The following is a 19,694-nucleotide window of genomic DNA, read 5'->3' as shown; positions in this document are numbered from 1 at the left end:
GACACCACGAACAAGCCTGAGGGGAAATATCTGTGTCACCTCTTCAGGATTATATTTAAATAATATTTAATTATTAGTTACGAGTGTTATAATAAAAAAGAAAACTTTTAATTTCATTTTCATTTAAAAAACATATATATAATATTCCATTTCATTATACTTGTTATTGTTATTGTTATTGTCTCCATAATAAGTTTCATTAAACTTTCAACGTTTGTCTCTTTTACCGTAAGACCACGAACAGACGCGCATCAATTATCAAAGTGCGGCTGGTGTGACGTTGGTTCGCCACAAAGGACCGCGTGACCGCAGTTGTAAACGTGACGTCACATTTGTTCAGTGTGAATACATGAATGAATTAATGAGGTAAAAAATTAATCAATTAATTCAAATACACAAATTAATTAAACTGAATGAGGTGACGACAAATAATTGATCAAATTAATAAAATTTCAAAAATGAGAATTAAAAATCCATAATTTAAACAGTGTGAATAATTAGTCAAAGTTTATAATGAAGAAAAACTTCAATTGAAGCAACAAACTAATTTATTTTTAATTTCAATCTGAATTTAGAAGAAAACCAGAAAATATATGTCAAGGGCTTTTACTTTGAAATTATGGTATATAATAATAGTTGAAGACTGTACTTAAATATGTATGTACCATAGACTGTATGTATATATATATGTATGTATGTATATATGTATGTATGTATGTATATATGTATATATACATACATACACACATAGGAACAGACCCCCCCCTCCTCCTCCTCTACGGGTGCCGCAGTGAAGTTTGCTGCGCATGCGCGCTCCCGCTCCTCTTTCTCTTGGAAGGTAAGTGCGGCATGGCGCGTGTTTCTGCTCGGGGGGATAAACGGAGCTTATCCCGGTTAGAGTGAGCTCCCGGCGGCCTCTCCGGTGGTGTCCGGGCAGCGGGGCGGTCCGGGGGGACGTGCCGGTGGCAGGGCTCGGTGTGGCGGGGTGTGGGGCACCGTGTTCGGTGTAACGCTGCCAGGATGAATCACAGCCACACGCGGCCTGCAGCAGCTGCTGCGGTGGTCTGGTCCGGTCCGGTCCGGGTTAGTCGCTGGTCATTGTCCGTGCTAACGTGTTGTTTTTTTTTTAATCGTTCTCCTCTCTCCGGTCTAAACCTCCGGTTCCGCGGTCCAAGTTCAAGCGAAGCCGCGATAACGGTCCCCTGCCCCGGCGCTGCCGAGCGGGCGTCGCGCTTTAGCTCTGAATGGAGCGTTAGCATGGTTAGCTCAGATAACGGAGCCTGGTGACGCCGCGGCGCGTGCTGGCCCCTGACGGACCCCCCCACGCCCGGGTGACGCCTTGTTGTTCAACGGTCACATTCCGGTGGTTTCACTCCGACGTGACGCCGTGTGGACCCGTCGGTACCCGGCTCGGTACCGTTACCCAGCGCCGCTGCTCCGGGGGACACGGGCCGGTTAGCCTGTTTCCCCTCACGCCAGCGGCGCCGTTAACCCGGTGTGACCCCGCTAGTTAGTAGCTGGTTAGTAATGACCAGCTGTTGCGCTTGGTTGTGTCAGACAGTCATCTGGTGGGTTTAATGGCCCCCGCAGCTGCTGACATGGTCCAGCCTCGTGTTCAGGTCATCTAATCGCTTCTCCACATGTCGCGTCTCTGCGGGTTTATATTTACTTCTTGTCTCTCCACCGAACCAGGGGGACGTGAAGAAGCCGCTTTCCCTCCTCAGATCTCGCGAGGTCGATCACCTGAGGCGGCTTCAGACAGAACCTCACACATCCAACACAACAACACACGGGATTTAATGATCCCACTCTGTCAACACAACTTTTATCAACTTGAATGTGAGGGAAGGTGGATCAGGTTGCCCTGCCCTCCACACAGGGGGGGGGGGGGGGGTCATCAATGGAGAGATTCATGTTAATGGTCAAACGCTTGAGGCTGGTTCTTCTGCGTCGACGCTACGCCGTAGCCGACGCGTGGACGTGTATCCTACGCAGAGCTCTTCAACATCCATCAGCTCCTTCCACTTAGTAGCACTCGCCATTGTGCTGAGGTAAATGGACGCCAGAGCAACAGGGAGACACTCAACACCGGCACAGAAACTCTACAGCCCGCGGTGTTTCGGCGGTGAAACTGCAGAGTGTCCCACAAAGCGGCACGTCTATGAAACCTCGGCCCCGTGCGTAGGCTACGTGCGCACCGACGGCGATTGGGCTTTATCTTGTTGGAATCCTCTTCACGCCCTGGTGGGCATCGGAAAAGGGCGAAGCTGTGTCTGTCGCCCTCGCGGGACAGAAAATAAACACGATGCAGCCGTTCCTGTCGGCAGCGACCTTACCGTGCCACACCGAGGAGGCACAGCGCTGAGTTTCAGACAACCGCCAGAAGTCATAACTCTTTAACAGCAAAATTAGCGGGTATACGTGTATATATTTTTGTTTTTTACGCAAGTTTATCCTCAAAAAAACGCAATCAGCTCCTTTCCAGTTGCCGGTTGAGCAGTTTGCCGTTCTCGACGTAACAAACGCACTGATGACTCTCTCCCCGCTGTCTTGCCAAATTACCACGTTCACCCGTTTGTCTCGTTTCCATCACTGCCGATTGGACCCAGTAAAAACCTGCGTTGACCCGGGAGTCAATGACGATATATTCTTTCCCGTTGCAGACTAAAGTGTTGCTGAGTTTTTTGACCAGGGGAAAATTAGCCTTATTTCTCGAAATCCCCTTCACGTCCCGATGGCGACTAAATGAAAGGAAGGGCTGGCGTAGCTGTGTGTCGTCCACCGACCTGTCTGCCTGCACCCTGCCCGCGCTCTCGCTGCACGATCAGTCGTCAGCCAGAGAGCCGACGCCGCTGAAGCCGAAGCGATTGTCAGAACTTGGCGAGCGAGTCATCGAACAGTCGGCTTCTATCCATTGTCCTGCGGTGAACTTTCCCAGGATTTTCATTTCATGGTTCATCAGAATGAACCGTCAGTGACGCTCGTTGCTCTCTGACATCATTTTGTAGACTTTAGCTGCCAATCTTTGGAATCCGCTCACTGACTTTTAAACGGGTTCAGTAAAGTACATCCACTTTGTTTTGAACAGAGCAAGAAATTCCCAGAAAGGCGTAGATGGTGTCTGTTGGTATATTTCATGTCGTGAATATAAAAGTATTGTGCTGATGTTAATTACTCTGTAAATGTCTCCTGCAGCACCCCTGACTCATCGCACCATGGCAGATACCGAGCATGACTTCCAGACTGGCGAGTCTGGCGCCTCCGCCACCTACCCCATGCAGTGCTCTGCGCTGCGTAAGAACGGCTTTGTGGTGCTGAAGGGACGTCCCTGCAAAATTGTGGAGATGTCCACCTCCAAGACCGGCAAGCACGGGCATGCTAAGGTAGGTTTATCCTTAAAGCATCAATATACAAAGATGTCTTCTGTGTTTTAGTTTTTTCTTGGTCAAGCCATGGGAAATAATCGAAACTACAAACGTTTTCGATTTCAATTCTGATGGTTCAGACTGAACTTTCAGAACGGGCCCTGAAGAAGCAGCTGTGATTCTGTGGCTGATCCAACAGTCGCTCTCCAGTGACAGGACGGATTATTTGTTTTGTACAGTTCAACATCGAGATGATTCAAAACATAAGACAATTAAAAAAAGCTTTCAATAAGAAATTAAAGATTTACATGGAGAAGAAATGAAGCTTAGGTGTAAGGAATTAGTAATCATTTGATAAAAGACAGTGGCGAACAGGAAAGTGTTCAGTTCTCAAAGGTGGAGAATAAAACCTGAACCTGAGAGACCCGACGGTTCAGAACAATGCTGTAAAACAGTAAGTCTGGTGTCAGGGGCGTGTCAGGGGCGTGTGAGCCCGGTGGCTCCAAGCGTTGGCGTTAATAAAGCGGCCTCCTTATCTTTTCAGTCCTTATCTTTTTCTTCAAACACCATGGTGCTCCCACGCGTACTTTGACCTCGTGTGGTATACGAAGATTCTGCCTGTGAATTTTCAAAGTTGTCATCAGCAAAATTCAGGAGTGTTTGTATTTGAATGCTTCAAATGCTTCAGTTTTTTTTAAATTCCACTTTTAACATTGAATATGTTCCTGAATCAGTGAATCATTTAAATGATGCTGTCTTGAAGTTTTATTTGAAGTTACATTGATTGACTTGTGATCTCTTGTGTGCAGCTTTCTGACAGGTTTCTGAAACACTAAACTCTTACACTTTCTTCTGCAGGTTAATATGGTTGGCATTGACATCTTCACCAACAAGAAATTTGAAGATATGTGCCCCTCCACCCACAACATGGATGTTCCCGCTATCAAGAGATTAGACTACCAGGTACGCAGGCGCTCCCCGACATGTCTGAAACGTTCTTCCACACAAGTGTCACAGCTCAGAATGCAGAACTCCATTAGAAGGACATGTGACCCAGCGTCCATCTGTTCCCACTGAAACCTCACTCACTTTCATTTTGCTGGGTATGAAGTTGAGCTCGAGGGTTTTGGTGACAGTAGCTGAAATAATCTAATTTTCACTTACTAGTGTTTGCTGTTGAATTTATGATAAAACTTTGAATTGGAGTTTAATAGAGAGATTTAGACCAAAGATATGTATACATTTGAAATGTGTTCCGTTGTGAAGGGAATGTTTGCAGGTGACTCACTCGGGACAGTTTTGTTCACATTGCTTTCAAACATTTTCCTGAATTTTGTGTGTGAGAAGTCTAGACAATGTTAGGACCTAATTTTCCGTAGTTCGTGTCTGAAACCGGCTTCTGTGTGAACCTACAGTTTTTCCCATTCTTTGTTAGTCTGATTCAATGGCTCTAATAATCTATAATAATCTATTATCTTTACTTGTTCCTATGGTTTAAAGTCAATGTCTCTGAGCCATTTGAAACATGGATTACACCATGTAGAGAAGAGTGGAGTCCAAACCTCCGGTGGTCATAAACTCAATCTACTGAGTTGAATTAAGTATATTTCAGGTTCTACAAATTGAAAAAAGTCAAATGAGACATTTAAAATCTGACTGAAAAAGAGAAACCAACTTCACCAACAAAGTAATCTGCGGTGAATTGGTTTTCACCATTTTCCTTCATATTGACACTCAGCTCTTGTGATTATTGTGACCTTTTGATGGACAGTGTCCTACATGTTGACATCGTGGTAGTGAGACGTCTGAGGCTTGTTTTTTACCTCAGGGTGTCGTAGATCACTGTCCTGGTGATCTACAGCACCCTGGTGTGGATTAACTGATTTACGGATTCATGTGAACTCTAATATTAACAAGAAAGAAAATGTAAATGTTGTTCTACTCATCCTGATCCTAAGAACAAGAATGGGACTCAGTCGAGCACGGATCTGGTCTTTTTCATTCAGATCCACGAGCTGGCGAATAAGTGAAAATGTCAAAACGTCCCATCTCGTGGTGTTAAAGAAAGGGGAAAACTATTCTTGAATCCACCTCCTGATCTGGATTCAGGCCAAACCTTAATGGGCTCTTCCCTGATGCATACCACATCCTTCTATGGAGTTTCGTGGTAAACCTTCCGGTAGTTTTTTTTTCGTAATCTTGCTAACAAATGGACAGAAAGGGTTTAAACATGGCTGGTTATTTTGTCCATTCAGATGTGGTTGATGGTTCTCTTTTCACCTCCCCAGTTGATCAACATCAATGAAAGCTACATGTCCTTGTTGGGCGACAACGGTGAAGTCAGGGAGGACCTGCGTGTCCCTGAGAACGACATCGGCAAGGAAATTGAGTCAAAGTTTGAAGCAGGCGAGGATTTCCTGGTAAGTGTCACTTCGCTGCGGATCCCACAAATGTAGAAATAGATCTGAGGGTCACGAGATGCTTTAACGAGTCTAATTCCTGGTCTGTCAACATTTTGAATGCATTTGTAGTCACCTGAAACCAGACTGTATGTAAGTGATGTGTTGGCAGCAGTAAGAACACGCGTGACGTCTTGATGAGGCAGAAATGTTTCACTTTAATGTCACTCCTCTGAAAACAGACAGGATTCCTCCTCTTGAATTAGAGCAGAGAAGGTTTCAGATGACTGACTGGAACATGCTGTGTGCTCTCCACAGGTCACCGTGATCAGTGCCATGGGGGAGGAATGTGCTGTCGCTACCAAGGTCTTGCCCAACAAATAGGGAGACGGACTTTGCTGCCCAGACAACAAGCACCACCCACCACCAGTCTCTTGCATTCTCATCGGTTCTGTCACCAAAGCGTCGGCCTTCACAGACAACCTCAATCATTCTGTTGTGATTTCTCATCATTGATCTTATTTCTCTCCTTTTTTCGTTTTCTCCTCTCATTGCTGTTTGGGAATGTTCCACCGCGGCTCGCTGCGTGGTTCTCTGCCTGATCACTGAAGTTTTTGTTTGGCAACGATCTACTTTATATAAAACAACTTCAAAAATAATGATCGGTCGCTCGTTCCTGCTTATTTTTGCCTTCAAAGTGTTGGTTTTGCCACGCACATTCCTGAATGTTTAAATAACAACAGGATTCAGCTTTTGTATGATTATTTTTTTATATTCTTTAGATTGAATATAGCGGGTGTAAAACCTATTAGAGGGACGGGAGGGCAGCAGTTTGAGTTGTTGGGAGGGAGGGTCGCCCCTGTAGATACTAGATCCTGGTTTAGATTGTCCCACTAGCAGCCATATCGCTTTCCAGCTTGGCCTTTGCTCTGGTTCCTGAGTGGATTGTGTGCACCAAGATCAGATTTTTCTCCTAATCGCTGGGTTCGGTGGCGGCGAGGCACTTCTGAGCACTTGAGGTCCACCCCAGCATGTCAAACCTCTAAAACCAAGAAAAGACTAGTTTTATTGTTTTCTCCCCCCCCCCCCCACCCCCCCACCCCCAAGATGAACAGAAACAAACTTCAGTGATTTCCCCTCATGATGCCAGTCTCTTGTCTGTGTAGAAGTTGGAGGGGTGTGAGGAGCCTGTGCGCTCACGCCTCTCGTTCTCCGGTCGAGGGCGCGCTCTGCTGACCCAGTCATAACCCCCCCACCCCCACCCCACCCCCCAGTACAAAAGGAGTGTTCAATTTTGTTTTGAGAGGCATGAGTGTGTAGCGGTGTGGGCCTCCGAAATGTGTGAGGCGGTTTGCAGTGAGGTGTGTGTTTCTTTTGAGGGACTCAATCGGGTTCGGGGAGGGTGGTAGAGTTGCAAACTTTTTGTTCACTCGAGGCCTTTGTCACCTGACTGGAGATGGCAGAAATAAAATAATGAAACAAATGGACAAAAACTGCAAACTATGTCTGTCTGGTTTTGTTTCTATAATAAACCTGGTAATGAGAGTTTGACGAGATCCTTAAATAATTCACTTTGTTTACATGTTCACGTGTTCTGCCCGAAGTTTTCTTGAGCTGTAAAGAAGCAGAAGCTCCTCGATCAAGACCAGCAAACTTTATTTTGAAGTTCTCCGACCTCCAGTGGAAATTGTCAACTCAGTTTTAAGTTTCTTTTTCAAAATACCATTTTATTTGTGCAACTACAGAACATTTACTTTCATTTTTACTGTTGATTGGAAGTAGAAGGTAACGTGAAACATGTCCAACTGTTCTCTGCAAGTCCTTGAGAAACCCGATACCTGGACAGATGGTGAAACGCTGAGCTCGTTCACTGCGTCTCTGGCGTTTTCTTACATTCACTGATGTTTTAAAACTGCCTGTGATTCAGCGTTTCTTCCAAACTGCAGATAACACGTTCAGACGCTTCCTGCTACACAACTAGAACATCAGAGTTCATATCTGCCAAGGCCCAACAGTCCTAATGAAACCACGTTCAATTTCAGTGGATATGGATTTTTATTTGGTTCTGCCACAAATCGCACACAGGCCACAGATGAAACAACCTGTGGTCGAGGTCAATGCACAAAATACAGAAAAACCAATGAAACCTGTGGTGCTGGTTTTATTTTCTCACTCCGGAGCTGCTTCTCTGCCATATCTAATAATTCTGGTTATACAATAATTAAACGGGGGTTTTGGAGACTGGTGAATCTCCCTTGTAAAATGTATGATTTAATAATACATGTTTAAGAGAAAAACTAATTAGCATGATGCTCAATACATATATGTTCACTAGTCCACTTATTACCACAGCTCTTTTTTTCTGGTTTATTAGAAAACATGCTTGATGGAAAAACTGTTAAAATATAAATCTGTTGCATCAAGTTTGCCAAAACATGGCATATATTAAGTATAAAATAAAAAATTGTGAAAAATATAACTCAAGTATAGTTGAGCATGGAATTTTAAAAATATAAATAAATAGGTATACATAAAGTATCAGAATATAATACAAAAAAGTGAATGAATAAAGTATGAAAAATAAGAAATAATGAATATAAAGAACAAGAGCAGTTCTGTGTTCCTGACATGAGTCCAGTTTCCTGCGTCTCTGTCCTTTCAAAAATAAAATGACTGTCTCTATGAATATCAGTGGTGGTCAGAAGTGAATTGTGGTTTATAAGACATACAAGGTGTGAATCGAGTACTTTCACTCCTGTAAGGTTTTGAATGGAGTACTTTTACTTTAGTTAAGGATCTGAATACTTCCTCCACTCAACAGATGGAAGTCAATGCAAAGTCCTTTAGAGGAAAGCTGAGCGAACCTGAGAGTAAAAGCAGAAACACTGTGTTCGTTTCCTCTTTGGGAAGCTGTCCCTGTTACGTCATCCTCTCATTCTGAGGTGACGACATGTTTTGAGGTTAAGTCGTAACTGTGGTTCAGGTTCTTCTGCAGGAAACCAGTGTGTGTGAATGATTAACCAGCTTCTTTCAGTGTCAGGTTGTGTTGGAGCTGCAGCGGAACTTCTCCCAGCTTCCACGTCAGTTTCCAGGTGGAACTTCCTGAAGCTCAGTGATGTTTTCGTGTTTAAATTCTGAAGCTTTAACTTTAATCTCAACTTTTCAAACTTTATTCTACCGAGTTCCGCTCTGACGCCTTATGTGGTAAGGACCTTCCGGGCTGTGCGCACCACGTCACATCCGCTTCCTCCTTTCCCTTCCGCTCTGTCAACATGGCGCCGGTGAGTCCAGCGCGCTGCCGCTGACTTTACTTCATTTAACGCGTCTTCCTGTGATCCAGCGCGTGTTCGTGTGTTTTTATCGACTGTTGCTAACGAACACTTCGATTAAATCAAGTTTTCTAACTTTCAATCGCATTCGTCTCCACGTTTGCTCGCACGTGCTCCAGTTGACAGGACTCCATAGAGAAACTATGCGTTTTATGTCAAATCGCTGTTTCTCTCGCAGATAGTTTAAAAAATATGCTATTTACAGTTAATCATCCTGGACTGTAGCGTTCACTAGTTCATTCGGCATTTGTTTTATGAGCCAACAGTTTATTAGCTTCGGAAATAAAACTCTTTCAGTCTCACTCAAGTTAATGGTGAAGTTGTCTTGGACTGTTGGACCTCACTGTATTTATGCTTAGGTGATTTAAGAATGATTAATATAACTTAATAGAGGCATTTAAAAGGTTTAATTTGTCACAAGCCTCTGTTTAGATCTTACAAATAGAAAAATGTGTATTAAATGTTTTACGTTATTCTTTATGGCTTGTTTGATCTTTTATGGCCTAATATTTACTCTAGAGTAATCTGTGTTAAATGTTTGTTTCATAAAGAGAAAATACTGAATATACGATTACTAACGAATCTTAATTTTAATCCAAAGAGACAAATGAGTAATTTAGGTAATTGCAGCCTGACAGCAGGTGATATTAGAGGGAATTATTAAATAGTTAGGATAAGATAAAAACTTCATTGATCCCACACTGGTTCAATCCCCTTGTTACAGGTTCAATCCCCTTGTTACTGGTTCCATCCCCTTGTTACAGCAGCAGACAGATCAGAACGAAGTAGACAAGAGAACATAAAATACAAAGAAGTCAACGTAATAATAAGAAATACAGAATATGTACCTAATATAGATCTTCTTTTTTACCAGCTTAAACTAAATGTGATTAAGAAATAAGCGAATGAGATGGTTTTGTTGTGATGTCACATTATTCACATTATTTCTGGTGTTTTCTGTCACAGATGAAACCGAAGAGACCAACTGTTGGTAGAAAGGCCAAGAAGGGAGCAGCCTGGAGGTTCACCTTGGACCTGACCCACCCTGTGGAGGACGGGATCCTGGACTCCGCAAACTTTGTAAGTCTTCACTGCTGTTGTTGACTCGGGTCATTTTAAGAAATAAAGATAAAGCTACACTGTTATAATCCAAAAGGTTACGCGACAGCCTCGTCTGTCCCATAGGAAACAGGAACAGGTTAATGGAGCTATCGTTAACCCTGTGTGTGGACTAGGGCCCCCTTCCCTAGCTCCAACTCTACTAGGGTTCTCTTCCCTAGTGCGTCACTGTGCTCTGTTCAATAGGAAACCTTCCTCAAAGAGAGGATAAAGGTCAATGGAAAGACGGGGAATCTAGGGAACACCGTCCAGGTGGGACGCATGAAGAACAAGATCAACGTCTCGTCTGAGAAGCAGTTCTCCAAAAGGTGAGACGGGACGTCCTGCAGCTCCTCGACTTCAGAGGAACCTTTTTTTTTTATTTTTTTATTGAGCACAGCATCAATGAAAATCTGTTAAATACACTCTGTCCAGGTATCTGAAGTATCTGACAAAAAAGTACCTGAAGAAGAACAACCTGCGTGACTGGCTCCGAGTGGTGGCGTCGGACAAGGAGACGTACGAGCTGCGTTACTTCCAGATCAGCCAGGACGACGAGGAGTCCGAGACAGACGAGTAAACTGCGGCAGCGGAGCGACGCGGGTGTCTGTGTCAGCAGGTGCTGCAAGACACGAGAATAAATGTGGAAAACAAAGTTTCCTGTCCTGGTTTTTATTTTGGTGTCTAAAAATAAAATAAGATTATGCTCCTGAAGATATGACGTTGTAATGAACGACCATAAACAACACACACGACGAGCGTGATGCTGATGAGATGAACGGTTCTTCAGATAAGAGACGGACAGATTCCGGGAATCGATAGATTTAAACACGTGGACGCTTTTAAACAAGACATCGACTTTACAATATTTACATAATCATAATGGGGAAATAAAAATGATTAGATGTGGAGAACAGATAAATAATTAAAAACGTGCATGTCAGTAATAAACACACCCGTATTCATTCAGATGTAGCGTTAGATGCTTGGGAGAGATGGACATGAAGGGACATCTGACAAGGTTTTCCTTTCACCACAGTATAAACACTTAGTTCATGAAGTGATCTCCACTTCAGTCTCCAGAAGAACTTGTTACTATGACCCTCATGTAGGTGGAGTCACTGCAGGACTTGTATCAAGCTGAATTACTTTCCCTCAGGACCTGATCAACTAGGAGCTGGTACTTGTAATGGTGCAGTACTGTAAATGTCCACTAGGCGGCGCTAAACACGTGTCAGCCCATCAGACTGAGACAGAAGGTGAAACAGCTGGAACTGAAGAACACGAACTCCACCAAGGCCCAACAGCCCGACACTGAACCAAGCTGCAGCAAGTCACTTAAATATCAGGCCTCTGAATGGGATTTAGCTTTTTCTTCATAAAGACCCATGAATTATTCTCTGAGAAATCAGTGAAAATGTAGAAAAACAATGTATAACACGATGTTAAAGAAAGTGAAAGAGGATTCGTTGATTTTCTCTATTTTTTTCCCCACACAAAATATATAAATGAAATAATTAGAGCGCTTTCAACAATAATGAATCAATGATGTATTTAACTGTAAAGATCCATAAGAAACCACATATGCATAATAACAAGCGATTACTCACGACCTCACACTAAGTACAGAACACATTTCACTGCATCATGTATCAGCAGAGTCAACAACCAAAATATACCAGAAAATCAAGTAAATAATAAGTTAAATGCCAAATAAATAAAGGAAAGCTTGATCCTAACTACAAATTAGTTTCTATATCATATGGAAAAGGCCCCACAGGAGAATACTAACAATAAGGGGGGGGGGGGGGTAAATGCAGTAAAACATTAAACCCACATTTGATGATCCTGCTACTCTGGTTTTTTTTTACTTTTTACCTGTTTTAGTCGGGACACAGTAATAAAAATCAAATAATTAGCACATAAGAAGAAAGGCCTGTCACTCAATCTCCTCTTCATCACACGTCTTGGTGCAGCAGACGGACACGACGACACATCTGCCCTCCGTCTTTGTTCTGCTGCTGTCAATCACTTCAGGCTGCCAACGAAAATCTTCATTCCTTTAAAATGAAAGGGATGTTTTGCTTTGCCCCTGTTCTGTGTGTGTCTGTGTGTGTGTGTGTGTGTGTGTGTGTGTTTGGATCCACTCCCGCTCACCCATCTGTTGTGTATAAAGCACACAGCCTCAGGAATGTCTCCACCTTTAGCTGCTCTGACGACGTCCCAACGCACTGGATTTTATTTTATTTCACACACACACAGTTAAAAGCTCCATGGATACTTACCTAAAAGGGAGGAAATTACAGAAGTTCAGCACAAAGATCTCATAAATCTGCTTTAATGTTAAGAAATACATCTCATTTTATCTATAAAGCATGTTTTATACACCGAGGTAGATTCAAGATGCTGTTCAGAGACACAAAAAGAAAACAACTGGAAATCTGAAAGCACAGAGGTTAAGACTTAAAAGATTAAAAAGAGCAGAATAAAAAAGTTAAAATAAACAAATAGGATTAATCTGTATCAAAATAAAATATGTTGAGAGGGAAAAATAATACAACTAAAATAGAACTGTCGAATACGAAAAAATAACTATAGATCGAAACCTCAATCTTATATAATAGCTTAGTGAAAGTTCCTTGTGAATAAAAGTTTTAACCTCATGTCGCTCCATCTTATAGGTCAAACTAGAAAAACAGAGGATCCTACATTTCCCATAATGCAACTCACTGGCATCTTTTGTTTATCTCCTCCTGTCATAACGTCCAGTTTTTAACATTGACTAACAATTAAACTCAAGAAAATGACAAATCTCCTCCAGGAAACCAATGACCCCGAAACCCTGGTTAGTTTGTGCAGAACGCCAAACGCCATCTCTCTGTGGTCGTAACGTTCTGAGATCAACTTTTCTAAATACAAGCTCCAGACCGAACCCAGTCCGCGGTCAGAGGTCGTATGTTCCGTGGATGTAATCTGACCCAAAGAGTCAGATTACAGAGCAGCCTGCAGACACAGATCCACTACGACCACAGACACCGGCTGGTTCGTGAAGCTTCTGACATTCTGATTGGTCGATGGTTGACCATCAGCCAATCCACCGAGCTTCCTGACATCACCTCAAACATGGCGGCTGCTCTGTGCCTCGAAACGACCTTTTGTTCTTGTTCTGCTGGAGCCATGTTCCTCACCTATTCGTATTCAAATGTTCAGCATGAGGTTCGTCTGTGTTCTGCATTAGTTTGGACACATTTCTTTAAAATTACACAAAAAAAACTGTAGGATCTCTGCAAGATATTAAGTTTGAACAATGTTTGAATGAAGTTTGAGCTCCTGATGGGACGAGGACACAGATCAAACACTGAATTCAAGTTTTTACTGTGAAGTTTTTGCCTTTATTTGGTTTAACCTTAAAACTCCCAAAACCCAAATCTATTGGTTTACTCATCATTGAAGAGACTGATCAACACAAATAACACACACACACACACACACACACACACACACCTGGTCGGTTCCCACCCCTGCATACAAACAGAGAAACGTCACCCACAGCAGCTGCAGCTCACAGTGGACGTACACACACCTTCTGTATCGTCTCCTCCAGTAAATGAAAGATCACACACTCTGCTCAGTGTTGAATATTTTATCAGCCTGGTCACATGGTGTCAGGTTGAATGGTTAACGCTGCCGTCTTCACCAGTTCCTGCCGGGGAGCCGAGGATCAGGAGGGAGACAGCGAGTCAGAGTGAGTCTGCTCAGGTGTGTATCTACGAACCGGGTGTTTCCAAATCATCGCTTATCGGCCTCCAACTGTCTCTGCTCTCCACTCTCTGACGTCACATTCAGCCAGGTGTGTGTGTGTGTGTGTGTGTGTGTGTGTGTGTGTGTGAGTGTGTGTGTGTGTGTGTGTCTGTGTGTCTGTGTGTGTGTGTGTGTCTGTGTGTGTGTGTGTGTGTTTTCCAGTGTGAATCAGTCGTTGCAGATTTTATCCCTTCGCTCCTCGACACTGTTCACTTTGAGTTTTGCTGTGGTCGTACTTTTTTTCCGTTGTGAAAGTAGATCCTCTGTGTTCATTAAAGTTTCAGAGAGGGAGTCTCGCTCCAGTGAGTGAGGAGAGCAGCTGACAGTATCACATCGTCGGGGGTTCTGGGTTGATATCGGACCTTTATTAAAGAGTCAGGCGTCCATTGCCCTTGTAGGGTCGTTGGGTGTAAGATTGACTTCTGTACGATAAGAACACAAGACCTTGATGCACTTTGTTAAAAAGAACAATCTCCTCTCATGTTGAGCACCATTTTTCATATAATACTTAAAGCCTCTTTTTATTTGGCTGCTGGACTGTTGTTGTCTGTTTTTACAGAGTCTGGACCTCCACTTTGTGTTGACTGACGAAGAGGCTCCTGATGAGAGTGGAAGAATGATAGAGGGAGTGAGAAACACGTTAACTTAGAACAGGTGATTGACGGGGCTGTGATGGCGGCGTGGCTGAGCCGGGTGTCCCTGGGCGACGCCTGGTACAACATGTGCACCCGCCTGCTGCGAACTAAGCCTGTGGGCTCCATGGCTCGCGGCTCAGACGACCTCACCGAGCTCGGAGATGGGTCGGCGGCCGGTCTGGCCAAGGTGCTGACCACCGTGGACCTGGTGTCGCTCGGCGTGGGCAGCTGTGTCGGCACGGGGATGTATGTGGTCGCTGGGCTGGTCGCCAAGGCCATGGCCGGGCCGGGGGTCATCCTGTCGTTTATTATTGCAGCGGTGGCCTCGATACTGTCAGGTGAGACGTCCCTATAGAACCAGGACTGAGTGAACCTCCCCTAATGACCCCGACTGTGCAGGAACAAACAAACCAGCCAATTTAAATGTCTGATTGTCTTTAAGGTGTGTGCTACGCAGAGTTTGGTGTCCGGGTCCCCAAAACCACCGGCTCAGCCTACACCTACAGCTACGTGACGGTCGGAGAGTTTGTGGCGTTCTTCATCGGCTGGAACTTGATCCTGGAGTATCTGATCGGCACAGCGGCGGGGGCCTCGGCTCTCAGCAGCATGTTCGACTCGCTGGCCAATCACAGCATCAGTAACTACATGATAACACACCTGGGCACGCTCAGAGGACTCGGTCAGTACGATCTGTGTGTGTGTGTGTGTGTGTGTGTGTGTGTGTGTGTGTGTGTGTGTGTGTGTGTGTGTGTGTGTGTGTGTGTGTGTGTGTGTGTGTGTGCGTCTTAAGTCTTCTTTCTGTGCGTGTTTTGTTTGAAAAAGATGTAAAACACAACCCACTTGTGGCTGTTGTGTGTCCGTCTCAGGTAAAGGGGAGGACACTTACCCAGACCTGCTCGCCCTGTTCATCGCCCTCCTGGTGACGGCAATCATCGCTCTCGGCGTGCGTAACTCGGTGGGCTTCAACAATGTCCTCAATGTGGTCAACCTGGTGGTGTGGGTCTTCATGATCATCGCCGGACTCTTCTTCCTCTCTGCCGGCAACTGGGAGGGCGGCAGGTTCCTGCCGTACGGCTGGTCAGGGGTGAGACGCTGAAGCACTGAACGTGTTGGAGGCTACGAGTAACTACAAGATGAAATACAGTGATCAGTTGTTTCTGTTCAGGTGATGAAAGGTGCCGCGACGTGTTTCTACGCCTTCATTGGCTTCGACATCATCGCGACAACAGGAGAGGAGGCGAAAAACCCAAACACCTCCATCCCGTACGCCATAACCGCCTCGCTGGTCACCTGCCTCACCGCCTACGTGTCGGTTAGTGTGTGTGTGTGTGTGTGGAACACAAAGGATGGGGGTCACGGACCATCTGAACGTTTCATTATAGTGTCTGCTGAGAGGATGACCTCCATAAACTCGACTTCCCTCTGTGAAGGTGAGCGTGATCCTGACCCTCATGGTTCCCTACGACCTGATCGACGGCTCGGCTCCTCTCATAGAGATGTTCGCGGTGCACGGTTTCCTGTGGGGGAAGTACACGGTGGCTGTGGGCTCCATCGCCGGCCTCACCGTCTCCCTGCTGGGATCTTTGTTCCCCATGCCCAGGATCATCTACGCCATGGCCCAGGACGGACTGCTGTTCAGGTGGGACGCTGAGACTCGCAAACCGGTTGAGTTTCTTGTTTTATTGTGTAACCCTGTGCTCACTGTGCCTGTAGGTGCCTGTCACACGTCTCTGCTCTCACCCACACTCCCGCGGCGGCGTGCTTGGTGTCTGGGATCTTCGCGGCCCTCCTCGCTCTGCTGGTGAGCCTCAGGGACCTGATTGAGATGATGTCCATCGGCACGCTGTTGGCCTACACCCTGGTCAGCGTGTGTGTGCTCTTACTACGCTACCAGCCGGACGAACACACCGACACGCACCAGTTTAGCTCCGGTGAGGACATAGATGACCTGAAGCACCAGGACGACGGAGTCACGCCCACAAAAGACGACCAGATGCTGATCGAAGACTCGGGCGGGGACGGATCTTCATCCTACCACGCTGGTGGGACTGAAGGAGAGGGAGACGATTCTGATTTCCACACAGGCCACGCCTCATTGCTGAAAAGGCTTCTGGGAGGTCATTACTACACGCTGAGGTTGCGGGTTGGAATGCCTGACGCGTCGGCCCGGCCCACGCCTGCCACCGGCCGCATAGTGACCAGATGCACCCTCCTCCTCTTCTTCATGTCCTTCCTCCTGTGGTCCACCGTGATATTTGGCGTTGAGCAGGGAACGGGGGCTGGGGCGGTGTTTTCGGGGCTGATGGCCACAGCGATGGCGGGTTCCATGGCGAAGCTTTTGATTATGATTATACAACAGCCAGAGAGCACGCAGAGACTGCCCTACATGGCGCCCTGCGTGCCCTTTGTCCCTGCTGCGGCCATCTTGGTCAACAGCTACCTCATGCTGAAACTGTCTCCACTCACCTGGGCCAGGTTCACCGTCTGGTGCCTCATCGGTGAGTTCAAACATCATTGGTTTTGAATGAACGCACGATAAACTGTTTCTGTAGAATATATTGGATCAGGCAGCTTTCTGAAGACGGGTTTGTAAGTTGTGCTCTAACGGTGGTTCATGGTTAATACTCAATGTTTTAAGGACAATTTGTTATTCATAGACCTTTATCAGATACAACACACAGTGGCTCCAGTTCGCAACAACCTTGACAATTGTTGATGTTATTTCATTATTTCATTTTAGGGGAGATCCGCCGAGGAGGTTATGTTTCCACCCCTGTGTTGGTTTGCCTGTTAGTTTGCAGCTGGACAGATTACCATGAAGGATGTGGAGTCAGGGGAGAATGAATTAAATTTCAGGGGGCGGATCCAGGACTGATATTCATGAGTGTGTGTGATCTGGTGTGTGTCTGTTGGGCCCTGGCGGAGGTGTGAACTCTTAGTGAATCAGTTATTGTCGTAGGTGCGAAGAACTGACGCTCATACACTAAGTTCAGTCTCTGTTTGATCTGGTGAACAGATGAAGTGAGGGGCTGGATTCCATGAAGGTGGATAACTCTGCCCAGGTGGACAGTTTTCTGACGTCTCCACCTGTCTCAGCTTTCACACTCTGAGTTAACACGTCTGTCCACCCTCAGGTCTGCTGATCTATGGCTGCTACGGAGTGTGGCACAGCACGCTGGAGCTGAACGCCCGCGAGCAGCAGGCGCACGCCAGCTCCTACCAGCGCTACGACGACCACCTGGACGACACCTTCTCCCCTGACGACGACCTTTGCCCCCAGGAACAAGACGAGAGACCCTACCAGGGCTGGTCGGCCCCGGAGGAGAGGGGGCAGCAGCAGCAGCAGCAGCAGCAGAACCAGAATGAGGAGCAGAACCAGTATGAGGGCCGAGAGGGGGAGCAGTGTGAGGACGGTGGTGAGGAGTATGGATACCAGTCTGCACCAGGTCGCCGGCACATAGGCCGAGGTGACGGGTCCAGGGGACGGACCAATCACGGCTTCGATGCAGGCGAAGAGGACGACTGAATACAGGAGGTTTTCTGTTTTCAACTTCACTTCACATCAAACTGAGGTGAACGTGCAAAGAATGAATAGAAAGACTTATTTAATGTGAGACAATCAATTACTAACAAGTCATTTTTAGTAAAGTAAGCTGGTGTTTTGATGAGAGGTCCTGTTCCATCAGGCAGCTGCACTTCCTGGTCTGGGCGGGGCTTAACTCTACCAATGAAACAACAACTTCTTCTGCAAATACAAACCCGGAGCTGTCAGCCAATGACATTTAGCGGTGAAGCCTCAGTGGACTCAGTGTGGACGGAGCCTGGACGTCAGGGGAGCGGAATCGACAGGCTCCTCCCATTGCAGATGTTTCACTGGATGAGGTTCACAGCAGCCGCACACATATAGAACTTCAGAATTTACATTTTGCAAATAATAAAACACGGCGACACTGGATGTGACGCACTGCCCCTACTGTTCATCTGCGTATGGCATCTTGCAAACATGAAGAATTCCTTTCTGAGGCCGAGCACAACACACGCAGAACATGTGAGGCAGCTGTGGTGCGTACATGTTGCTCAAAGCAGGTATAACTCTCAACATGGCTGACCTTGTAGGATTCAAAGTTTTCTTTGCAGGTAAAGAATCCTACATTATTCTCTATTTCATTCTTGTGGCTGTTCATCGTTCTCGCTCTTTCTCTCTGACCCTGAACGCCACATAATAACTCGCCTGTTGGTTTTGATCGTGTGCGTTCGAACTTCTCAAAATCTTGATCGTGACTTTTTGAAGCCCTGAAAGTCACTTGTGTTGTTTTCTGTTGTGTCTTCGAGTGAATGGCGTTAAAGTGACAGTGTTTGTGTTTCTCTGTGTCGTCAACAACAGATTTGTTGTATTTGTTCGTGTTGGAGGAATAAATGTGTCTTTTTGAGTGAAATGATTTATCCTGAGACTCTTTATTAGTAAAAATTGAACTTTTATTAGTTGCAGCACCAGACAAAAGCTTTTAATGCAGCTACAAAGGTATTTGATATTCTAATAGCAAAACAAGTGTTTTTATGGGTTAAATAAGAACCGGTCACAAGCTCTAAAATAACAGTTTAATACTTTTAAATGATGTAAAAAAAGAACTGAGAAAGCAACATACGAGACACACGATGAAATAAAAGTAAAATAAAGAATAAAATATGGTAGTTTGCATTAAAGCGTGTTCTGACATGTATTTATGTCCTGAGTCGCAGGTCGGTTCACTTCCTGTCTGTGTAACAAGCTGACAACATCGTTACAAGAAAAGTATTCGATCCCAAGTAAAACCCACTCAAGTGATCTTCGTCCGATAAAGCAAAACATTTCAATAAAAGGGGGGGCCACGGTAACAAGGTCAACTTGAAATGACAGAAACCATCTTTACGAACATTTAACGTTTACTTAGATTTTTTAGTTTGGTCCATGTCCCGTCTGCTAACATGGAGGAGGTGGGGTTTATAACTGCAACCGGCCTCTAGGTGGCGATCGAGGCGCTTTGGCTTCACTTTTGGGAGCTGTCATGTCGTCCATCTTTATTTACA

The 19,694-nt window shown here is 45.4% G+C and overlaps 4 protein-coding genes across 6 annotated transcripts in view; 3 read left to right on the top strand and 1 right to left on the bottom strand.

The window, feature by feature from the left end:
• The first annotated feature begins 785 nt into the window (after positions 1 to 785).
• On the top strand, positions 786 to 7,315 carry LOC117753586 (eukaryotic translation initiation factor 5A-1-like). Of its 2 annotated transcripts, none has more exons than XM_034571767.1 (5): positions 786 to 838; positions 3,196 to 3,383; positions 4,224 to 4,328; positions 5,654 to 5,785; positions 6,083 to 7,315. In XM_034571767.1, the coding sequence occupies exons 2-5, from the start codon at positions 3,216 to 3,218 to the stop codon at positions 6,146 to 6,148; spliced, it is 471 nt and encodes a 156-aa protein (XP_034427658.1). In that variant the 5' UTR covers positions 786 to 838; positions 3,196 to 3,215; the 3' UTR covers positions 6,149 to 7,315. The 2 variants fall into 2 exon arrangements, with proteins under 2 accessions (XP_034427658.1, XP_034427659.1); XM_034571768.1 differs by lacking the exon at positions 786 to 838 and adding an exon at positions 858 to 1,083 and having other exon boundaries at positions 6,083 to 7,264.
• Positions 7,316 to 8,896: 1,581 nt separating this feature from the next.
• rpl22l1 (ribosomal protein L22-like 1) lies at positions 8,897 to 10,846 on the top strand. The gene is made up of 4 exons (XM_034571773.1): positions 8,897 to 9,045; positions 10,060 to 10,173; positions 10,399 to 10,520; positions 10,627 to 10,846. The coding sequence occupies exons 1-4, from the start codon at positions 9,037 to 9,039 to the stop codon at positions 10,769 to 10,771; spliced, it is 390 nt and encodes a 129-aa protein (XP_034427664.1). The 5' UTR covers positions 8,897 to 9,036; the 3' UTR covers positions 10,772 to 10,846.
• A 2,912-nt stretch (positions 10,847 to 13,758) lies between these two features.
• On the top strand, positions 13,759 to 19,066 carry LOC117753554 (probable cationic amino acid transporter). Its single transcript, XM_034571702.1, has 9 exons — positions 13,759 to 14,041; positions 14,552 to 14,965; positions 15,070 to 15,306; positions 15,494 to 15,711; positions 15,793 to 15,939; positions 16,058 to 16,266; positions 16,341 to 17,125; positions 17,762 to 18,153; positions 18,205 to 19,066. Exons 2-8 carry the CDS (start codon positions 14,665 to 14,667, stop codon positions 18,151 to 18,153), a joined length of 2,289 nt encoding a protein of 762 aa, XP_034427593.1. The 5' UTR covers positions 13,759 to 14,041; positions 14,552 to 14,664; the 3' UTR covers positions 18,205 to 19,066.
• Positions 19,067 to 19,546: 480 nt separating this feature from the next.
• LOC117753583 (claudin-11-like) overlaps positions 19,547 to 19,694 on the bottom strand; it is a 5,482-nt gene continuing 5,334 nt past the window's right edge. The window contains exon 3 of one of the 2 annotated variants that reach the window (XM_034571761.1): positions 19,547 to 19,694. This exon is cut by the window's right edge and continues 609 nt beyond it. The gene's annotated coding sequence lies outside the window, so the exon portion shown is untranslated. The other variant, XM_034571762.1, reaches the window with a different exon arrangement.

The sequence above is a fragment of the Hippoglossus hippoglossus genome, chromosome 20, assembly GCF_009819705.1.
Source record: "Hippoglossus hippoglossus isolate fHipHip1 chromosome 20, fHipHip1.pri, whole genome shotgun sequence".
NCBI lineage: Eukaryota > Metazoa > Chordata > Actinopteri > Pleuronectiformes > Pleuronectidae > Hippoglossus > Hippoglossus hippoglossus.
This window is presented reverse-complemented; position numbering and strand designations above follow the sequence as displayed.

Excerpts from the sequence above, each read along its gene's own strand:
- LOC117753586 (XM_034571767.1), top strand. The coding sequence starts at position 3,216 with ATGGCAGATACCGAGCATGACTTCCAGACTGGCGAGTCTGGCGCCTCC. Across the intron at positions 3,384-4,223 it reads GCAAGCACGGGCATGCTAAG|GTTAATATGGTTGGCATTGA; the intron begins GTAGGTTTATCC and ends TTTCTTCTGCAG. Across the intron at positions 4,329-5,653 it reads TCAAGAGATTAGACTACCAG|TTGATCAACATCAATGAAAG; the intron begins GTACGCAGGCGC and ends TCACCTCCCCAG.
- LOC117753554 (XM_034571702.1), top strand. The coding sequence starts at position 14,665 with ATGGCGGCGTGGCTGAGCCGGGTGTCCCTGGGCGACGCCTGGTACAAC. Across the intron at positions 15,712-15,792 it reads TGCCGTACGGCTGGTCAGGG|GTGATGAAAGGTGCCGCGAC; the intron begins GTGAGACGCTGA and ends GTTTCTGTTCAG. Across the intron at positions 17,126-17,761 it reads CACCGTCTGGTGCCTCATCG|GTCTGCTGATCTATGGCTGC; the intron begins GTGAGTTCAAAC and ends GTCCACCCTCAG.
- rpl22l1 (XM_034571773.1), top strand. Across the intron at positions 10,174-10,398 it reads TCCTGGACTCCGCAAACTTT|GAAACCTTCCTCAAAGAGAG; the intron begins GTAAGTCTTCAC and ends TCTGTTCAATAG. Across the intron at positions 10,521-10,626 it reads GAGAAGCAGTTCTCCAAAAG|GTATCTGAAGTATCTGACAA; the intron begins GTGAGACGGGAC and ends CACTCTGTCCAG.